The following is a 20,182-nucleotide window of genomic DNA, read 5'->3' on the forward strand; positions in this document are numbered from 1 at the left end:
CTTTCTCCAGTTCCTTGATGAGCAGCCACACCAGGGACAGGCTGTTGACCGGGTTCTTCTGGACTTTCTTATGAAGGGTCCACCTGAGCATACCTGAATCACACAACAGAGCGTTAAAGCGACGGAGACGTTTCCGTCGCTGCGTTTCAGACGACCACGTTCTCCAGGTCAATGACATTTAACACAGACGAGGGCGGATAAAACCGAAACTGCTGAGATACTGATGTTTTGTGATCATAAACTGTTTATGTAACTGGACGAGGCTAAAACCGCTCGGTCAGCGCGTTCTAAACAGGAAGTGACCATGGGCGTGTTTCCAGCTCCAGACTCTGGCTCCAGTTCACTTTTTATTGAAAAACTGTCTCCTCTCTCTGTCTCTGCTGCTTCAGACTCATTTTGGTCTTAAATGTTCGTATTAACCCTCTACATGATCCTGGGGTAATTTTTTTTTTAGTTATTTTGAGATTTTTTTATTTATTTATTTTTGTTTTTTAATTTGTTTTTGAGTTATTCTGAGTTAATTTTTAAGTTATTTGAGTTATTTTGAGATTTTTTTTTTGTATTGTTTTGTTTTTTTTAAGTTATTTTTAGTTTTTGTTTGTAGTTTTTTTTTTGTTATTTTGAGTTTATTTATTTAAATTTTCTTGTTATCTTGGGTTAATTTATTTATATTTTGCTATTTTGAGTTTATATTTTTTGTTGTTTTGAGTTTGTTTTTTAAATTATTATTATTATTAATTTTTTTAAAGTTATTTGGTGTTTTTTTTTTTAAATTTATATATATATATATATATATATATATATATATATATATATATATATATATATTAATAAACTGTCCTCTCTCTGTCTCTGCTGCTTCAGACTCGTCATTTTGTTCTTAAATGTTCGTATTAACCCTCTACATCAGGGGTCTCAAACTCAAATTAGCTGGGGGCCGCAGGAGGCAGAGTCTGGGTGAGGCTGGGCTGATCAGGTATTTAAAATTTTGTCAAACGTCATCGCTGTTTTCAACATACATGAGGAAATATGCCAATTCTTGTGAATTTTATGGATATACACCGTTATTTGTTGAATCTTTTGCGACGGGAGTACACAGCACGAGTGACACATGGTAAAGTCACACTAACATTACACTTTCATATTGTCCTGCGAGCCACAAAATATCCTCTTGCGGGCCGCAATTGGCCCCCGGGCCGCGAGTTTGAGACCCCTGCTCTACATGATAATGGGGTTTTTATTTCACTATTGTGTCTGTAAATCAAGATCTGAACATTAATAACAGACAAATCAGGTCCTTCTGTCCCGAGGTCGCTCCTGTTAGCGTTAGCATTAGCGACAGCTCACACACTTAATTCACACAGTTTATGGTAAAATTCATTCAGTCGTTGCTTTTCGTTCTATGATCCTGTTCAAAATACCTTTTATAACTAGGTCTGTGCTCAAGTTACCCAAGAATAAACATTTCTGTGTCCTCTGCACAACAGGGGTCCCACAAGGCTCAACTCTGGGGCCCCTGTTGTTCAGCTTTTTTTATCAGTGACCTCCCAGACGAGCGCAGAGACGTAAACATCATCGAGAACGCAGATGATGACGTCAAAAGAATTAAAGATGGGCCCGTGATCTTTGTTAAAGGAGTAAAAATAAATATTGTAACAGTAAAAAGTACCTAGAGCAGGACTCGTCGCCAATACAGAGAATACTTCAAATGTGCGTTTTTATTACACGTTAGACTGAACCACTAGAGCTTTATTCACACGCACATCCTCAGAGGGACACGTGAAATATTTGAAATGGGTTTGTTAAAGTAGAATTTAAGAAATGTACAGTAAAAAGTACAGTTTAAGGTGATATGGGCCAATTTACCTGGATGTTTGAGGGCCAGAGAGCCGAATTTGGCTCCCGGGCCGCAGTTTGACCACGTCTGACCTAGGGGTTGGTTTGGAGCTGAACGCCGTGACGTCAAACTCACCCAGTCCACGTCTTTACACAGTTAATAGTTGAGTTATTTGATCTCGTCTGATAAAAAACGATCAGGCTTGACGTTTGTGAATTTATCTTTGCACAATGTGAAAAGAAACAAAACAAAAGAGTCCGTCCTGAGGGTGTGACATCATCTGAACGCCGCCGGACACGAGCGTGCAGAATGTGTCACCTTTTACTCCGGAGCGTGACTGACCCCTGAGCCTCGTCCCGGAAAAACGCTACGACGACGAGTCAAAACAAAATCAAAATCAAACCAAATAAAGAGTTACCTTTGTTGTAACAGTCCTGGGTCTGGGAGTCGTCCGATTCTTTTGGGAGAATCGCCTGAATCCGCCGATACAACTCCGGCTCCGGGACAGCGGGCGAGGAGACGCCTGGAATCAAACGAGTCATGAACAAATCCAGACGCGACCCAAGAGACGGAGTTTGGACTTTTAATCGTGTGAGACATCGGCGTAAACTCCAGCACAGACTCATATTTAGTTTAGTTCAATCTGCTGAAAAAAACCCACATGAAGCTTTAAATGAAGACGTAAATATGAAGAGACGAGGAGTTAAACGTGGGACGGGGCTAAACCTGGACCTGGACGAGTTTATGTTCAGATTAAATGACATAATGTGAGTAAAATGATCTAAATATCGGTCGAGCGAATCGGCCGTGAGTCGATTTGGTCTAAACGATTAAAAAACCCACATCTCTGCAACATTCGATATTTTCAGTTTTATCACAGACAACAGCTCGTTCATCATGTGAAGAGAAAACTTTAAACTCACTCCTGTCTGTCCTGTTTTTAATGTTTTTAATGTTTTTAATGTTTTTAATGTTTTAAACGGACCTGTGCAGTTGTGTGTTTAATAAATAAATAAACTCACCTGTCGGCTCCATGTCGCCTGAGCTTCTCCAGGAAACAGCGTCGCTCATGTCACATGATTCATCTGTGAAAGAACGACAAGAAAGAGAAGGAACAGAACGAAAGAATATGAAACGTACAAATATATTACATTTGATTTAATAAAAGAGAGACAGAGGAGGAGAGAGAGAGAGAGAGAGAGAGAGAGAGGGAGAGAGGAGGAGACAGAGAGGAGAGGAGAGAGGAGGAGAGAAGGAGAGAGGGAGGAGGAGACAGAGAGGAGGAAAATGAAAGAATATGAAATGTACAACTATATTACATTTGATTTTAAAATAAAAGAGAGACAAAAGAGGAGGAGGTGAGGGAGGAGGAGGAGGAGAGGAGGAGAGACAGGAGGACACAGAGAGAGGAGCAGAAAAGAGACAGAGAGAGAGGGAGAGGAGGAGGGAGGGAGAGACTGAGAAGAGGAGTAGAGAGAGTGAGCAAGGAGGTAGGAGTCAGAGAGAGGAGAGGAGGAGAGACAGAAAAGAGGAGGAGAGAGGGAGAGAGATGGGGAGAGACAGAGAAGAGTAGTAGAGAGAGAGTGAGCGAGGGAGGAGGAGGAGACAGAGAGAGGAGAGAGGGAATGAGAGGGAGGAATAAATAAATAAAATCACAGCATTAGTCCAAACACTCAGAGGCTTAAATCCATTCACTCGTTTGTTTCAGTCGTTTCAGTTTCAGTCGTTTCAGTTTTCACACAATGACCTGAACCTGAACCCGACACACACACACACACACACACACACACACACACTCTGCAGATCGATATATCGCCACAGAAATATCACGATAAACGATGATATTTAACCTTTACCCGCCGACATACGACACAGACGTCTGCAGCTCAGGTCTGATCGCTTCACAAACAAAAAGAACAAAAAAACTCCACATTTTTGTAAAGAAATTCTACATTTTACCTCGTGTGTTTCTACTTCCATCTTCTACAAACTGAACCACGCGCTGATGTAGTGATTATTACCAAAGTCCCATCGTCAACACGCGTTTTCACACTTTAGACAATTTACAGATAAAAATGGCATCATGGGTAAAAATAAATGAATAAATAAAGAGTAAAACATGAGCCACAGTGTTTCTCATTAACAGAGGAGAATATGGCGGCTTTCCATAGTCTACTTTTATATTTATACACTTATACGCATGAAAACAATGTATTTAAAGGAGCTGAAACACTCTGTTCCACCTCGTGATGTCATCATGTGGTGATACAGGAAACAGGAAGTGCTCCACTGTGTTTTTAAACTCCACACACCTTCATTTATAGAATCATCTGGATCATTTCAGTCCTGGAGTTGCCGATCTACAACTGAACTAAAGGTGAAAAACTGCTTGAAAACTACCACTTGATGACATCACAAGGTGGAACGGAGCGTTTTGAGCTTTGGAGATGTTACTTAAACGTGTGTGAATGAAACAAAACACAACTCCATTAAAGCGACAAGAGCGTCAGAACAAACCTGTCACTATTAAACAGGACAGAGCTGGACCAGAGTCGAGCGCAGTCAAACACACACACACACACACAGACACACACACACCCCCCCCCACACACACACACACACACACACCCCCACGCGCACACACACACATGCACACACACACACACACACTGACTCTAAACCCGACGTTTCGCCTACACTTTAGTGAAACCAAAAGATGCGATTCTTCCGTGACAAAGGTAAAAGCCAAAGTGACTTTTGTGCAGCTTCAGCTCTGCAGGTTTAGACTCTGACACTTTAACCTCCTCTCGACTCACAGCAGCAAAAGAGCCACACAATGAGCCACACAATGAGCCACACAATGAGCCACACAATGAGCCACACACAATGAGCCACACACTTACCGTTGTCGTACACTTACACATACACGAGGTCTCAGGAAGTAACAAAGAGAAAAGTCCAAAATACAACGTCACGACAAACAGACACGAACGAGAGCAGAGTCAGACTCACCACACGAAGAGAGGAGGAGAGAGGAGGAGAGAGGAGAGAGGAGGAGAGAGAGGAGCATAAAAGAGAAAAGAGGAGAGAGGAGAGGAGGAGAGAAAGAAGAGAGAGAAAAGAGGAGGAGAGAGGAGAGAAAGGAGCATAAAAGAGACAGTAAAGAGGGGGAGAGAGGGAGAGGAGAGGAGGAGCACAGGGTCATCTTCATCTTCACTCACCGCACGCAGCTTTTTTTAGAAAGACAAAAACTCTGTGGCCCAAAAGTACAAACACACGTCCTGAGAGTGAAGTAAAAGTACAAGTATGTGATCCAGACGCACAAAAACTACAAAAGTACAAATACATGATCCAGACGCACAAGTCGTTTGTTTTTTGAGCTGCATTCTCACAAAGATTATAACACAGCGGGTTTGGCCTCGATCTCCGCACAAATCAGCAGCACAAAAGTAAATCGCACACACAGCTCCACACACACAGCTCCACACACACAGCTCCACACACACAGCTCCACACACACAGCTCCACACACACAGCTCCACACACACAGCTCCACACACACAGCTCGAGCTCTCGACCACAGGTTTCCGGTTGTCGATTCAGCTGCGTCTGTGTCTGTGTGAACTTACGACGACATGGAACCAAAACACAACCAGAACTACAAAAAAACAAAAACCTGACAGTCAGAGAGCGCCATTTCCTCCTCAGCTGAATGAGTGGGCAGACGCGGCGCTAATTTTAGACGTTTGACGGGTTAAACGCTTTTTCCTCATAGTAAAATTTAGCATCGGAAAAGCCCACAGTTTGAAGGAGGTGAGACGAGCCGGCGTGGGGAGTGGCGAGAAATACACCGGCACGAGCGCACAAATATCAAAATGTTTCGTCTCAAATGTGCAAAGATATAAAAAATATGTCTGTGTAAATACGTAACTCCTGAAAAACTGACATTTTACGAGAGTCACACGTTTAAATTCACCTCGTCGCGGGCCACATAAAGTGACACGGCGGGCCGCATTTCGCCCCCGGGCCTTGAGTTTGACACACGCGCTCTTGCCGATATATCGATACTGTATTTTTTTTGTATACTTTACCAAATTCTTCTATCACAGCTGTATTGCTCTATTGTCTCTAGAACGTCGAAATAAACGAAATAAACGCTGAACGAGAGGGCGTGTCCACGTTATATTAGACTGTGACATCATCAGAGCGGATCACGACACGTCATCTGTAGGTCAGTGGATTTGACCGCTCGACCAGCGATGTTTACGTCGAGACCGGGATTCGAACCGTCAACGTTTGGATCAGACGTAAAAGACAAAAGTAAAATCTGCAACTACGCAAAAAGTTGTAGGAGCGAAGACGTTTAGCTGCTCGTCCAAGCCGCGGCTTGGACGAGCAGCTAAACGTCTTCGCTCCTACAAGACGATTCTTCAGTTCTGGTCCGTGACTAGCGTTTAAGCTAGCCGTCGCTTTGTCGCTGCAGCGTAGCACCTCAAACGCCTAAAAAGTTCATCTCAACGCCGGATTCGCTCCGCTCTGACGCTCGAAAACGCGCCGCGAAAAACAAAAAACGCAGGGCGATTTCACAGCTATTAGCGCCCCGGCTCGCTCGTTTGTTCACTTTGTTTCCTTTGTTTGCTTTGGGTCTGAGGGTAAACGCTCTACGAAATGAGAACACCGTGGTACTTTCTGGTCACGTAAACGCCTTTGTCTTACGATTATACAGAGAATGTGTAAGAATGTGCTAATTATGAACCGACGTGACTCAAAGCTGCTCGTCCGGCGCGTCGTTTCTTCTTCTTAAATCATTTACAGACGACGCAAACACATTCCAATCCGAGGTTAACCGTAAAAATATCAAGTCTGTTCCTGGTTCATTAATGGCAACTGATCATTAACCAACTGCAAACACCAGAGCGAAGCCAAACCTGCAAAACTAAACCTGCAAAACTAAACCTGCCAAATCAAACCTGCAAAACTAAATCTGCAAAATCAAACCTGCAAAACAAAACCTGCAAAACAAAGTCTGCAAAATCAAACCTGCAAAATCAAACCTGCAAAACCAAACCTGCAAAATCAAACCTGCAAAACTAAACCTTCAAAACTAAACCTGCAAAACTAAACCTTCAAAACTAAACCTGCAAAATCAAACCTGCAAAACTAAACCTTCAAAACTAAACCTTCAAAACTAAACCTGCAAAATCAAACCTGCAAAACTAAACCTGCAAAATCAAACCTGCAAAACTAAACCTGCAAAATCAAACCTGCAAAACTAAACCTGCAAAATCAAACCTTCAAAACTAAACCTTCAAAACTAAACCTGCAAAACTAAACCTGCAAAACTAAACCTTCAAAACTAAACCTGCAAAATCAAACCTGCAAAACTAAACCTGCAAAACTAAACCTGCAAAACTAAACCTTCAAAACTAAACCTTCAAAACTAAACTTGCAAAATCAAACCTGCAAAACGAAACCTGCAAAACTAAACCTGCAAAATCAAACCTGCAAAATCAAACCTTCAAAACTAAACCTGCAAAATCAAACCTGCAAAACTAAACCTTCAAAACTAAACCTGCAAAATCAAACCTGCAAAACTAAACCTGTAAAACTAAACCTGCAAAACTAAACCTGCAAAACTAAACCTGCAAAACTAAACCTGCAAAACTAAACCTTCAAAACTAAACCTGCAAAATCAAACCTGCAAAACTAAACCTTCAAAACTAAACCTTCAAAACTAAACCTGCAAAACTAAACCTTCAAAACTAAACCTGCAAAATCAAACTTGCAAAATCAAACCTGCAAAATCAAACCTGCAAAACTAAACCTGCAAAACTAAACCTTCAAAACTAAACCTGCAAAACTAAACCTTCAAAACTAAACCTTCAAAACTAAACCTTCAAAACTAAACCTGCAAAACCAGAGCTGCAGTTTGATGAGTCTGATAAATCTACTCCTGACTCTGTTTCCTTTGTGTCTAAACGTGTTTTACCATAACTCGCTCAAAAGGAAAGGGCTGATTCAGTCCAAGTTTTATTTATAACGAACTTTTGACAAATAAAAATCTCTACAGACGCCACAGAAACAACAAAACTTCAAATAGAATCAAAGTGTTCAGACAGTGGAGGAAAGACACGAGGTGAAAGCATTAAAGTTTTGTGTTTAAGTAGGATTTTACTCTTCAGTACATGTGAGAGCAGTATCTGTACTTTACTATCTGAACAGGACTGAAGAGTAAAAGTACTTTTCATCTGATTTAAGAGGTTATTTTTACCATGTGTGTGAAAACATCTTGACTAAAGTTTAAGAGTTCAAGCTTCGACTTTGAGCAAAACAAAAATAAAAACACAAAATCCATAACAAAAATGTATAAACTGATTCATGTTGTTTCTGTGACGAAAATATGTCTCATTTTTAACCTTTATCTCCAACTTTTTACTCTTTAAGTACATTTTACATTTTTCAACAGGTACTTTAATACTTTTACTTATGTAGACTTTAAGATGGATACTTTGTGTAACTGTTTACCTCAGTATCTGTACTTTTACTTAACAAAACTGAGTACTACAATGGATGAAGTACTCAGTGTGAAGTACTCTGTGTGAAGTACTCTGTGTGAAGTACTCAGTGTGAAGTACTCAGTGTGAAGTACTCAGTGTGAAGTACTCAGTGTGAAGTACTCAGTGTGAAGTACTCTGTGTGAAGTACTCTGTGTGAAGTACTCAGAGTGAAGTACTCAGTGTGAAGTACTCTGTGTGAAGTACTCTGTGTGAAGTACTCTGTGTGAAGTACTCAGTGTGTAGTGCTCAGTGTGAAGTACTCAGAGTGAAGTACTCAGAGTGAAGTACTCAGTGTGAAGTACTCAGTGTGTAGTACTCAGTGTGAAGTACTCAGAGTGAAGTACTCAGTGTGTAGTACTCTGTGTGAAGTACTCTGTGTGAAGTACTCAGTGTGTAGTACTCAGAGTGAAGTACTCAGTGTGAAGTACTCAGAGTGAAGTACTCAGTGTGTAGTACTCAGAGTGAAGTACTCAGTGTGAAGTACTCAGAGTGAAGTACTCAGAGTGAAGTACTCTGTGTGAAGTACTCTGTGTGAAGTACTCAGTGTGAAGTACTCAGAGTGAAGTACTCAGTGTGTAGTACTCAGAGTGAAGTACTCAGTGTGAAGTACTCAGAGTGAAGTACTCAGAGTGAAGTACTCTGTGTGAAGTACTCTGTGTGAAGTACTCTGTGTGAAGTACTCAGTGTGTAGTACTCAGTGTGTGGTACTCTGTGTGGAGAGAGGACAGAGAGACGTGACCCCGGTGTTGACAAAGAGGTTCCAGCTCATAACTGCAGAAACATCTGACCAGAGGACGGACTGGAGACCCCGAGGTCAAAAGGTCAACGTGGGAAACTCCTCCAAAGGTCGTGGAGAACGAGCCAAGATCCTACAGCAGATCCCAGAAAAAAACATCAGACCAGTCCAGAAAAGCGCAGGAACAGCAGAGATACAGTAGAACCTCACGCCGTTGGCCGCAGTGTGACGTGTGCACAGATCGCTCCTCGGGTCACGACCCTCGCTCTGAGTCTGTGTGTGGTCAGCAGAACCCTGTGGTCAGCTACTGCACGGAACAATGTGTCCATATAAAGGCCCCGCACATCACAAATCTGAGAAAACAGGAAGAGCCGACACAAGTGTGGAAGTGCGGCGTGAGAGGAGGGGTCAGCGGGAACGCCGTCTGTGTGGAAATCCCCCCATCGTTTTATCGCCTCATCACAAACGTCACAGAGAAGTTTATCTGAGTCAACAGCACGAAAATCAATAGATCTGCAAAAAACACTGAGGACGCCATTGTTTAAAGGGCCCATATTACACTGTTTAAAGGGCCCATATTACACTGTTTAAAGGGCCCATATTACACTGTTTAAAGGGCCCATATTACACTGTTTAAAGGGCCCATATTACACTGTTTAAAGGGCCCATATTACACTGTTTAAAGGCCCATATTACACTGTTTAAAGGCCCATATTACACTGTTTAAAGGGCCCATATTACACTGTTTAAAGGGCCCATATTACACTGTTTAAAGGGCCCAGATTACACTGTTTAAAGGCCCATATCACACTGTTTAAAGGGCCCATATTACACTGTTTAAAGGGCCATATTACACCGTTTAAAGGCCCATATTACACTGTTTAAAGGCCCATATTACACTGTTTAAAGGGCCCATATTACACTGTTTAAAGGGCCCATATTACACTGTTTAAAGGGCCCATATTACACTGTTTAAAGGGCCCATATTACACTGTTTAAAGGCCCATATTACACAGTTTAAAGGCCCATATTACACTGTTTAAAGGCCCATATTACACTGTTTAAAGGCCCATATTACACTGTTTAAAGGGCCCATATTACACTGTTTAAAGGGCCCAGATTACACTGTTTAAAGGCCCATATCACACTGTTTAAAGGGCCCATATTACACTGTTTAAAGGGCCATATTACACCGTTTAAAGGCCCATATTACACTGTTTAAAGGCCCATATTACACTGTTTAAAGGGCCCATATTACACTGTTTAAAGGGCCCATATTACACTGTTTAAAGGGCCCATATTACACTGTTTAAAGGGCCCATATTACACTGTTTAAAGGCCCATATTACACAGTTTAAAGGCCCATATTACACTGTTTAAAGGCCCATATTACACTGTTTAAAGGCCCATATTACACTGTTTAAAGGGCCCATATTACACTGTTTAAAGGGCCCATATTACACTGTTTAAAGGGCCCAGATTACACTGTTTAAAGGCCCATATCACACTGTTTAAAGGGCCCATATTACACTGTTTAAAGGGCCATATTACACCGTTTAAAGGCCCATATTACACTGTTTAAAGGCCCATATTACACTGTTTAAAGGGCCCATATTACACTGTTTAAAGGGCCCATATTACACTGTTTAAAGGGCCCATATTACACTGTTTAAAGGGCCCATATTACACTGTTTAAAGGGCCCATATTACACTGTTTAAAGGCCCATATTACACTGTTTAAAGGCCCATATTACACTGTTTAAAGGGCCCATATTACACTGTTTAAAGGGCCCATATTACACTGTTTAAAGGGCCCATATTACACTGTTTAAAGGGCCCATATTACACTGTTTAAAGGGCCCATATTACACTGTTTAAAGGGCCCATATTACACTGTTTAAAGGCCCATATTACACTGTTTAAAGGCCCATATTACACTGTTTAAAGGCCCATATTACACTGTTTAAAGGCCCATATTACACTGTTTAAAGGCCCATATTACACTGTTTAAAGGCCCATATTACACTGTTTAAAGGCCCATATTACACTGTTTAAAGGCCCATATTTCACACATAAACTGTAATCGTTTTCTCTCCGTCCGGCCCGTGTCGCGTGTTTCAGTTCCGTGTTACTTTTTCCATTTGACGTTTCACACATGTGCATCAAACACTGAAGCTGCAGCGGAGACAAAGGGACAGCGTCATGGCAACGGCGCGGCTCCATCACGGGGTTTTTCCTGAATGAACGTCCGGGACAATCTGAGGAAGTGCCCTCGGACCGGCCCGTTTGTTGTGGCCCATTGAGAGCGTGCATATCGACGTTTAGAGCGTCGACTGAGCGAGCGACGTCACCGCGGCGAAGTGAAGCGCGGCGAGGCTAGCAGCTATAGCGGCTAATCTGGAGTTCTGACCACGAGCGTCATAGCAACCGACGACACAATCCATAAAACCCCAGGATCATGTCGAGGGTTAAAACGAACGTTTAAGAGCAAAATGAGTCTGAAGCAGCAGAGACAGAGAGAGGACAGTTTAAAATAAATAAACTGAAAAAAAAATAAAAACTGAAAAAATAAATAAAAAACAAACTTAAAATAACAAAAAAACAAACAACAAAAACTCAAAATAACTCAGAAAATTTAAAAATTAACTCAGAATAACTCAAACTAAATCCATAAATAAATAAATCCATAAATAAATAAATAAAATAATAATAATAATAATAATAATAAATAAATAAACTCAAAATCACAAAAAAACAAACAAAAAAACCCAAAACAACTAAACATCAAAATAACTTTAAAAAAATGAACCCAGGATCACGTAGAGAGAGTTAACACAAGAGAAAGGACACAGACTTTACACAGAAAGTGAATTGGAGCCGATGGAACAGGAAGTGCGCCCATCATCACTTCCTGTTTGGAACGCGGTGGCTAGCAGGTTAGCTCTGTCCATTTATATGGAGTGTAAAGGAGCAGAGGGTCAGGACTGGACAAAATGGACAAAATGGACAAAATGGACAAAATGGACAAAATGGACAAAATGGACATGGACCCCTGGAGCTGCTAAATCCATCAGTCAGAGGAAGACAAATAGGAAGTGGTAGATACAAAGGTCTATCCTGAGCTGTGTGTGTGTGTGGGGGGGGTGTCTGTAGGGGTGTGTGTGGGGGTGTGTGTGTGTGTGTGTGTGTGTGTGTGTGTGTGTGCGTCTACAAAGTGACAAATGAGTCAAACTGTTGGTTGTGGGACTGAAATTCAAATTTGGGTTTTTGTCCTGAAAGTTCACATCTGTGTTTGACACTTTGACAGGTTCAGGTTCAACACAGAGATTTTTTGCTAAAACACCAAAAAGTTCATGTTTTAATTTAAGTCACATTTGTCAAACTCAGGCCCGGGGACCAAATCTGGCCCACGGTGTAATTATATTTGGCCCGTGAGATCGTATCAAATGTGGATTAGAGCGATGTGATTTGGGCCCTTTAAACAGTGTGATTTGGGCCCTTTAAACAGTGTGATTTGGGCCGTTTAAACAGTGTGATTTGGGCCTTTAAACAGTGTGATTTGGGCCTTTAAACAGTGTGATTTGGGCCTTTAAACAGTGTGATTTGGGGCCTTTAAACAGTGTGATTTGGGCCCTTTAAACAGTGTGATTTGGGCCTTTAAACAGTGTGATTTGGGCCTTTAAACAGTGTGATTTGGGCCTTTAAACAGTGTGATTTGGGCCGTTTAAAGGACGTGCAGATGTGTTACAGACTGACTCACAAACACTTGATTATCTCTGAATCTTTGGGTCAAACGGTGTAATCTGTGGTGTTACTAAAAGACAATGTGGCGTCTTAAAAAACACACACACAGACTTTTACTAAACAACCGTGAAATCTGTAAAACAAATCAAGAAAAAAAAAAAAATCACACAAACTGAATTCAAAGCATGACTGAAATCTTTACAAATATTCAACTAAAAGCTCAGATTTTCCACATTCAAGTCACTCAAAAAACACTCACACATTCCCCCCCCCCCCCCCCCCCCCACACACACACACACACTGGGGTGAGGGGGGTGAAGTGTCTTGCCCAAGGACACAACACCAGTGTTCATCAGTGGGAGGTGGAATCACACCACCAAAATGGAACCGTTGACAAATGATTGACCAGCAAAGCTACTGTCCCCGCTTGACTACGCTACGCTAACACAGCTGCTATGCTACGCTAACACAGCTGCTACGCTAACACAGCTGCCACGCTACGCTAACACAGCTGCTCTGCTACGCTAACACAGCTGCTACATGCAAAATATTCACCTGCAAGAGAGAGGAGGAGACGAGAGAGAGGAGGAGAGAGGAGAGAGAGGAGACGAGAGAGAGGAGGAGACGAGAGAGGAGAGAGGAGACGAGAGAGAGGAGACGAGAGAGAGGAGACGAGAGAGAGGAGACGAGAGAGGAGACGAGAGAGAGGAGACGAGAGAGAGGAGACGAGAGAGAGGAGACGAGAGAGAGGAGGAGAGAGGAGAGAGAGGAGAGGAGACGAGAGAGGAGAGAGAGGAGAGGAGACGAGAGAGGAGAGGAGAGAGAGGAGGAGAGAGAGGAGGAGATGAGAGAGAGGAGACGAGAGAGAGGAGACGAGAGAGAGGAGACGAGAGAGAGGAGACAAGAGAGAGGAGGAGACGAGAGAGAGGAGACAAGAGAGAGGAGGAGACGAGAGAGGAGAGAGTCTGTTTAAAGTTTTATGTGCAGTTATGTTGTTTTTTTGTTTTGTTCTATATTTAAACACAAAACCGTCTCTTTGTCGAGATGAAGACACAGAAAAAATGAATAAACGACGCCGTGAAAAGATTCAGAGCAAAAACCACAGAAGGAACAAGAAACATCTGCTCAGACGCAAACAGGATTCACATTATCACATTATCACATTATCACATTATCACATTATCACATTATTCACATTATCACATTATCACATTATCACATTATCACATTATTCACATTATCACATAATCACAGAAAATAAAACAGATGAACATCAGTGTCACACCTGAAGAAAAGTGTCAACCACAGACGTGTCTCAACTCAACAATCACACACTTTAAAGGAAGAAGTACTCAGTGTTGTTACTTAAGTAAAAGTACAGATACAGAGGTTAAAAGATACTCGAGTAAAAGTATCACATGAAAAATTCTACTTAATTAAAAGTATTAAAGCTCCTGTTTAAAAATGTACTTAAAGAGTAAAAAGTCAAAGTATTTCACAGATTCTGAGTGTTGTTCATTTGTTCAAGTGTAAATCTGATGATATTCATTAAAAAAAATTGACATTTTCTCATTTTGTTCTTATTTCTTTTGAATTTTGTGTTTTTATTTTTGTTTTGCTTAAACTCTTAAACTTTACTCCGGATGTTTCCACAGACTAAAAATACTCCCTCAAATCAGATGAAAAGTACTTTTACTTTTCAGTCCTGTTCATAAATGTAGTGCAGTAGAAAGTACAGATACTGCTCTCACATGTACTCAAGTAAAAGTAAAAAGTACACACTGTAAATGTACTTAAGTAAAAGTACAGATACCTGAAAAGTACAGCACTTTAACACTTTACTTTTGTCTGACACATAATCCTCTGTGATCTGCTCCTCTCAGATGGTTTGGTTTTGGTTTGTTTTTTTGTATTTTTCCTAATAAGATGACGTCACTACATAAACCTCTTTGTGCACAAACTGTGACACACGAACAAAACACAACAAAAACACAACAAAAACACACACACAAACCGCGTCAAGCGCAGATTTAAGCCCGAAACATCATAAACATCATAAACATCATAAACATCATAAACATCATAAACATCATAAACATCATAAACATCATAAACATCATAAACATCATAAACATCATAAACATCCTCATCCTCCTCATCCTCATCATCATCTCTGTTGTTTTTAATCTTTCCAAAGTTCATTGGACTCACCCGCAGCGCGCGCAGCTCTGTCCCGCGTGGTGTGACAGGCGCGTGCCACATCTGACCTGCTGCGTCACGAGACCACGCCCCCTGCACAGCGACCAATCACGTGCGAGGAGCGTGAAACGTCACAGTTCATTTAGGAAGTAGGATTATTAATATACACAAACAAGAAAACAATAATAATAATAATAATAATAATAATAATAATAATAATAATAATAACTAACCGTGTTTAATGTAGGCCTCGTGTAACTTATATTTAAATCAATTAAAAAAATTAAAAAAAAATCGCTTGATAAAATATATAAAAAAATAAATATATAACAAATATAATATAATATGATGCTTTTACCATCGTCTCATATCATGAAGATGAATTTTAAAAAGTGGTAATGTAGGCCTTGTATAACTTTATATGAAGAGTAAAAAAAAAATAAAAAATAAATAAATAAATAAATAAAAACTGGCTCAGGAAAATATATTTAAAAATAAATATATAACAAATATAAATATAATAAATAGAATACGATGCCTTTACCGTGTCTTATACGATGATTCATTTTAAAAAGCTTTGTTGACTCTTCAGTGACTGGCTCCTTCAGTCCAACAGCGCCCCCTGCTGGTCACACGTGCAACTACAAGTGACTTATTGATATTACTGTAAATTATGACTTATATTAGTGGAGTGAAATACTTTCTTTGATGATTTCATCCCTGGATCTGCCAAACTCAACTAAAGGTAAAAGGAGCTGTTCATTTGAAAACTCCCACTTGATGACATCACAAGGTGGAACGTCGCATTTTGAGCTTTGCAGATGTTACAGACTAATAATAAAGTGTGACTCAAACGTGTGAATGAAACAAAAACACAAGTCCAGGTCTGTTTTTGTGGATGAAACATTAGAACATGGATTAAATTAAAGAGTCCATTTTGTGTCATAAAACACTTTTAATATCTACAAATATTGCAATATAAAACAGTCAGGATCAAGATGAATTTAAATCCATCTTTTATAAAACATTTTAACATCGGAGGCGCCGTGGAGACAAATATTTTAATGTCAGTGAAAACAGACACCTTGTGCAAACGTTTTCCAGCTCATTTAGAGTTTATGTACACAGTTTACACATTTACATCTGACCTCGTTCATACTTTACATTTCAAGGGATTTCGTTTAAAAAAAAAAAAACTCGACGGCGTTTTAACCTTTGCCTAAAAACACACGTCGGTTTCCCAGGTCCGTCTCAGGGGAGCGCCCCGCTGAAGGTGACGATGGGCAGGCACAAGAGCGAGCAGAAGGTCGGGTGCAGGGGCTGGATCTGCGGCGACGGCCTGGGTCTGCGGAGCGTCCAGTCCGAGGAGCTGTCGGTCTTATAGCACACGGACACCTCACACCTGCAGGAAAAGGTGTTTGGTCATGTGATCTGCTGCACGGACCAATCAGAGCGCTGGGTTCTGAATACAGGATTTTCTGGACTATAAGTGTGACTTTTGTTGAGTTTGTTGTTGGTGCGACTTCTCCACAGATGTGACTTATATGTGAAATGATTCAAATCTATAAAGTCACATGTTGGTTCTTGTCACAGTGACAGTCGTGCGAGGGGCTCTAGACTTGGACCAGTATCTACTCCTCCTGAACCACTCAACATTTAAAATATCAACATTACACTCATTTAAAAGACAAACACTCAACAAAAATGAGCCTAAAATAAAGTCGTATTCTGCCGAGCGACGCTTCATCTTCCTCTGGAGTTGGTGGATTTGTTCAGAAGCGACACCGAGGATGAAGAATTCAGTGGATTTATTGATTTGGAGTGAGATCCAGAGTAAACTTGTTGTTTTTTCTGCTTTATTTATCTGATTAACTGTTAATATCTTACGTTAACAAACCAGACACGTGTTCAGTTCTGTCTGTGCTTCATGGAGCTGAATAAATATAAATGTGTTACGTTAGCGTTAGCGTTAGCATTAGCGTGATGTACTGATATTCAGCCTGTTCCACATTTTATTATTATTATTAGAACTTGACTTTAAAGATAAAACGTCTGTTCTTGGTGTTGGATTTTGTCAAAAACATTTCAATTTATCGTCCAGTGCGACTTGTTTTTTTCTTGATTATTCTGTGTTTTTTGGCTGGTGCGACTCCAGAGCGACGTTTAGTTGTACAGGTTTTAAATGTGTAGTTTTTATAAAGTCTAATGTTTTATTCACGAGAGCAAAAGAAAAATTCATTTGTGTAAGTGGAGTGAAAACATTTGGCTCAGATTTAGTCATAAACACTGAGACTTTTCACTGCACTTTGAGTTAAACGACGAGGATGATTGTGGGGATCAGTCCGGTGACACACTGGTTAGAGCACATGTGTCAAACTCAAGGCCCGGGGGCCAAATGCGGCCCGCCACGTCATTTTATGTGGCCCGCGAGAAGTTAAATTAAAAGGCATGACTGTCATTTTAAAAAAAGCCTATACTGTTTTAATGTCTGCACTGACAACAAACTAATGAGATTTTCCAGCAAGTGAGAGAAATGAAGTGAGAAATATTTGCAAATAATCATCACAAAATGTTCATGAAGAGGAAAATTGTCGGCGTGGAAGGAAGTTTGGAGGAAGAAACGTTAAGGTGAAAAAGTTTGTGCTTTGAGGAGAAAAACCTGTGTGTTTTTTGTGTTATGAGGCGGAGTCGGTACAGTCTAGATTGAAATTCGGTTACATTTAGTGATATTTCCACTGCGGCCCCTGGGTCAGAGGGGCCCGTGCTCGGCGTGTGTGTTTATGCACCTCTTTCCGTGTTCAGCTCCGCCCAAGCACAGCTCGGCGCTCAGAGGGAGGTCTCGCTCGATCCCGGAGTCGTTGGACATCACAGAAAAACGCGCCATGTCCGAAGGCAACTCCAGCGGCGAATCTCCGAGGTCGAAGTCGTCCTGGTCCTGGTCCTGGTCCTGGTCCTGGTCCTGGTCCTGGTCCTGGTCCTGGTCTTGGCTCGTGGAGAACGAATCTGAGGAGGAGCTGGTGCGAAACCACTTGGACAACTCCCGCCCTGTCACACAATGTACACACACCATTTATACAAGAAACAAACACAAGAGCCAAATAAAACACGTGACTAATAAAAAACGTCGTCAGAGCCAGAGCTTCAGATGAAATCACAGCATTATGTCGGCCTCATGTTGTTTAAAACAGACGGGGAAATACATAAATAAATAAAAATTATATCAATACAAAATAAACAATAATAAAAATGTAAATAAAACAAAATTGATAAAAATAAATAAATAAATAACAATTATATTAATACAAAATAAACAATAATAAAAACAAATAAAAAATAAAAATAAAACAAAATTGATTTAAAAAAAATAACAACTAAACTAAACAAAAATAAAATAAAAAATAAACAAAAATAAAAAATAAAAAATAAACAAAAATAAAAAAAATAAAGTAAACTAAACTCAAATCAAATCAAATCTATGGGAGTGTGATTCAATCTGCCAAACTGTGGATCAATGGGCACACGGACACAGATAAAAAACAGATTTGTGTTGTAATGTCACAAAGTTTAGTGTCTGTTCATAGAGCGTTCTCCAGCGTTTTAGCATTTACCCTTCACATGTGTCAAACTCAAGGCCCTCGGGCCAAATGTGGCCCTCCACGTCATTTTCTGTGGCCCTCGACAGGTTAAATTAAAAGGTATAATGGTCTTAACATGTCATTTTATCAAGAGATACACAGTTAGACATATTTTTACATCTGTGCAAATGAATATGCAACATTTGAAACTTGAATAAGTAATAAATACAGAAACGGTTCATTACAAGTTAAAAAAGTAGTTGGATTTATTTTCCATCGGGCCCTTTGACACAGCTGCACACGGCGCGTCCACACGGCGCGTCCACACGGCGCGTCCACACGGCGCGTCCACACGCCGCGTCCACACGCCGCGTCCACACGGCGCGTCCACACGCCGCGTCCACACGCCGCTCTGACACGCCGCTCTGACACGTCTGTGGTCAAAAAGAGCTTAAAATGTCGTCCGAGCTGATGATGCTCTAAACATCGGTATCAGGATCGGCCACTGGAAACCCCGTATCGGTGGATCTCTGATGATATCGTCGCAGATCCGTGTGGCGTGAGACGGGAGGCGGCTCGTCTCACAGGACAAGAGTTTCATTCAGTTTCAACGCATTTAACGCTCGCGACTCCACCTCCAAATAAATCAAACTTGTGGAACATCATTAATCTTCAAGTAATTCAGCCTCTCTGTGGTATTTTAACTGATCAGTGACGATAAGAGCAGCAGGAACGAACCATCCAGCTCCTTCTGTTCTGATAATGAGGCCGATACTTGGCTTTGGCTTTAAGTACCTGTCAAAACCGATATCAACCGATACCAGGGACTAAAACACAAACAGCATCAGGTAAAAATGAGACATTCTGAGCCAACATCGTCCAGTGAATCGTCTTATTAAACCAGTTTATAAAGCAAAATGTGATATCGACCGAACCAATATCGCCTGAACTGATATCGAATCCAGCAAAACGTTCAATATCGGTGCCGATATCTGATCCCAGTGTTATATCGGTGCATCACAAAAGGAAAATCAAGACTGTTGGATTATAATCATGATTATACAGTCACATGATCCAAAGAATTAAAAAAGTAACGTAAATTTGTAAGTTTGACCAACAAAGAAGGAAATAGAGCCACTGCACGGAAGTTTAACCATAAAAGAAGGAAATAGAGCCACTGCACGGAAGTTTAACCATAAAAGAAGGAAATAGAGCCACTGCAGGTAAGTTTGACCATAAAAGAAGGAAATAGAGCAACTGCACGTAAGTTTGACCAACAAAGAAGGAAATAGAGCCACTGCACGTGAGCTCAGCATCAATGAATCCAACTCGGTCGATGTAAAAAGACGACAAAAGGAAATAAAAGCAGAGGCTTGTGTTGGTGCAGCTTTGTCTAAACCTGCAGGTGTGTTCATCCCGTGTTGATGTCGTGTCGGTGCCAATTTTCAAGTAGAGTTTTAAAAAAGTGTGTCCATGTAACGTCTTTCTTGTGTTGTCTGATTTTTCCTGTTGTTGTGTGTTGCTGTGTTTTTGT

General features: G+C 40.8%; 1 protein-coding gene and 1 long non-coding RNA gene across 3 annotated transcripts in view; both read right to left on the reverse strand.

Annotated features, from left to right (window-relative positions):
- Nucleotides 1-21: 21 nt before the first annotated feature.
- Nucleotides 22-15,137, reverse strand: LOC117379403 (uncharacterized). The gene is made up of 4 exons (XR_004542073.2): nucleotides 15,086-15,137; nucleotides 2,860-2,922; nucleotides 2,256-2,360; nucleotides 22-93 (listed from the first exon to the last, which is right to left on the reverse strand). It is a non-coding gene; the product is annotated as an uncharacterized LOC117379403 (long non-coding RNA).
- Nucleotides 15,138-16,012: 875 nt separating this feature from the next.
- Nucleotides 16,013-20,182, reverse strand: part of LOC117379394 (phosphoinositide 3-kinase regulatory subunit 6-like) — a 49,886-nt gene continuing 45,716 nt past the window's right edge. For both annotated transcript variants that reach the window (XM_033976102.2, XM_055222471.1), the window contains exons 11-12: nucleotides 17,860-18,118; nucleotides 16,013-16,475 (exon numbers count right to left, since the gene is read on the reverse strand). In XM_033976102.2, the coding sequence (XP_033831993.1) occupies nucleotides 16,325-16,475; nucleotides 17,860-18,118 (410 nt within the window). In that variant the 3' untranslated portion in view covers nucleotides 16,013-16,324. The remainder of the gene's footprint in view (nucleotides 16,476-17,859; nucleotides 18,119-20,182) is intronic.

Source organism: Periophthalmus magnuspinnatus, chromosome 1 (genome assembly GCF_009829125.3).
Source record: "Periophthalmus magnuspinnatus isolate fPerMag1 chromosome 1, fPerMag1.2.pri, whole genome shotgun sequence".
NCBI lineage: Eukaryota > Metazoa > Chordata > Actinopteri > Gobiiformes > Gobiidae > Periophthalmus > Periophthalmus magnuspinnatus.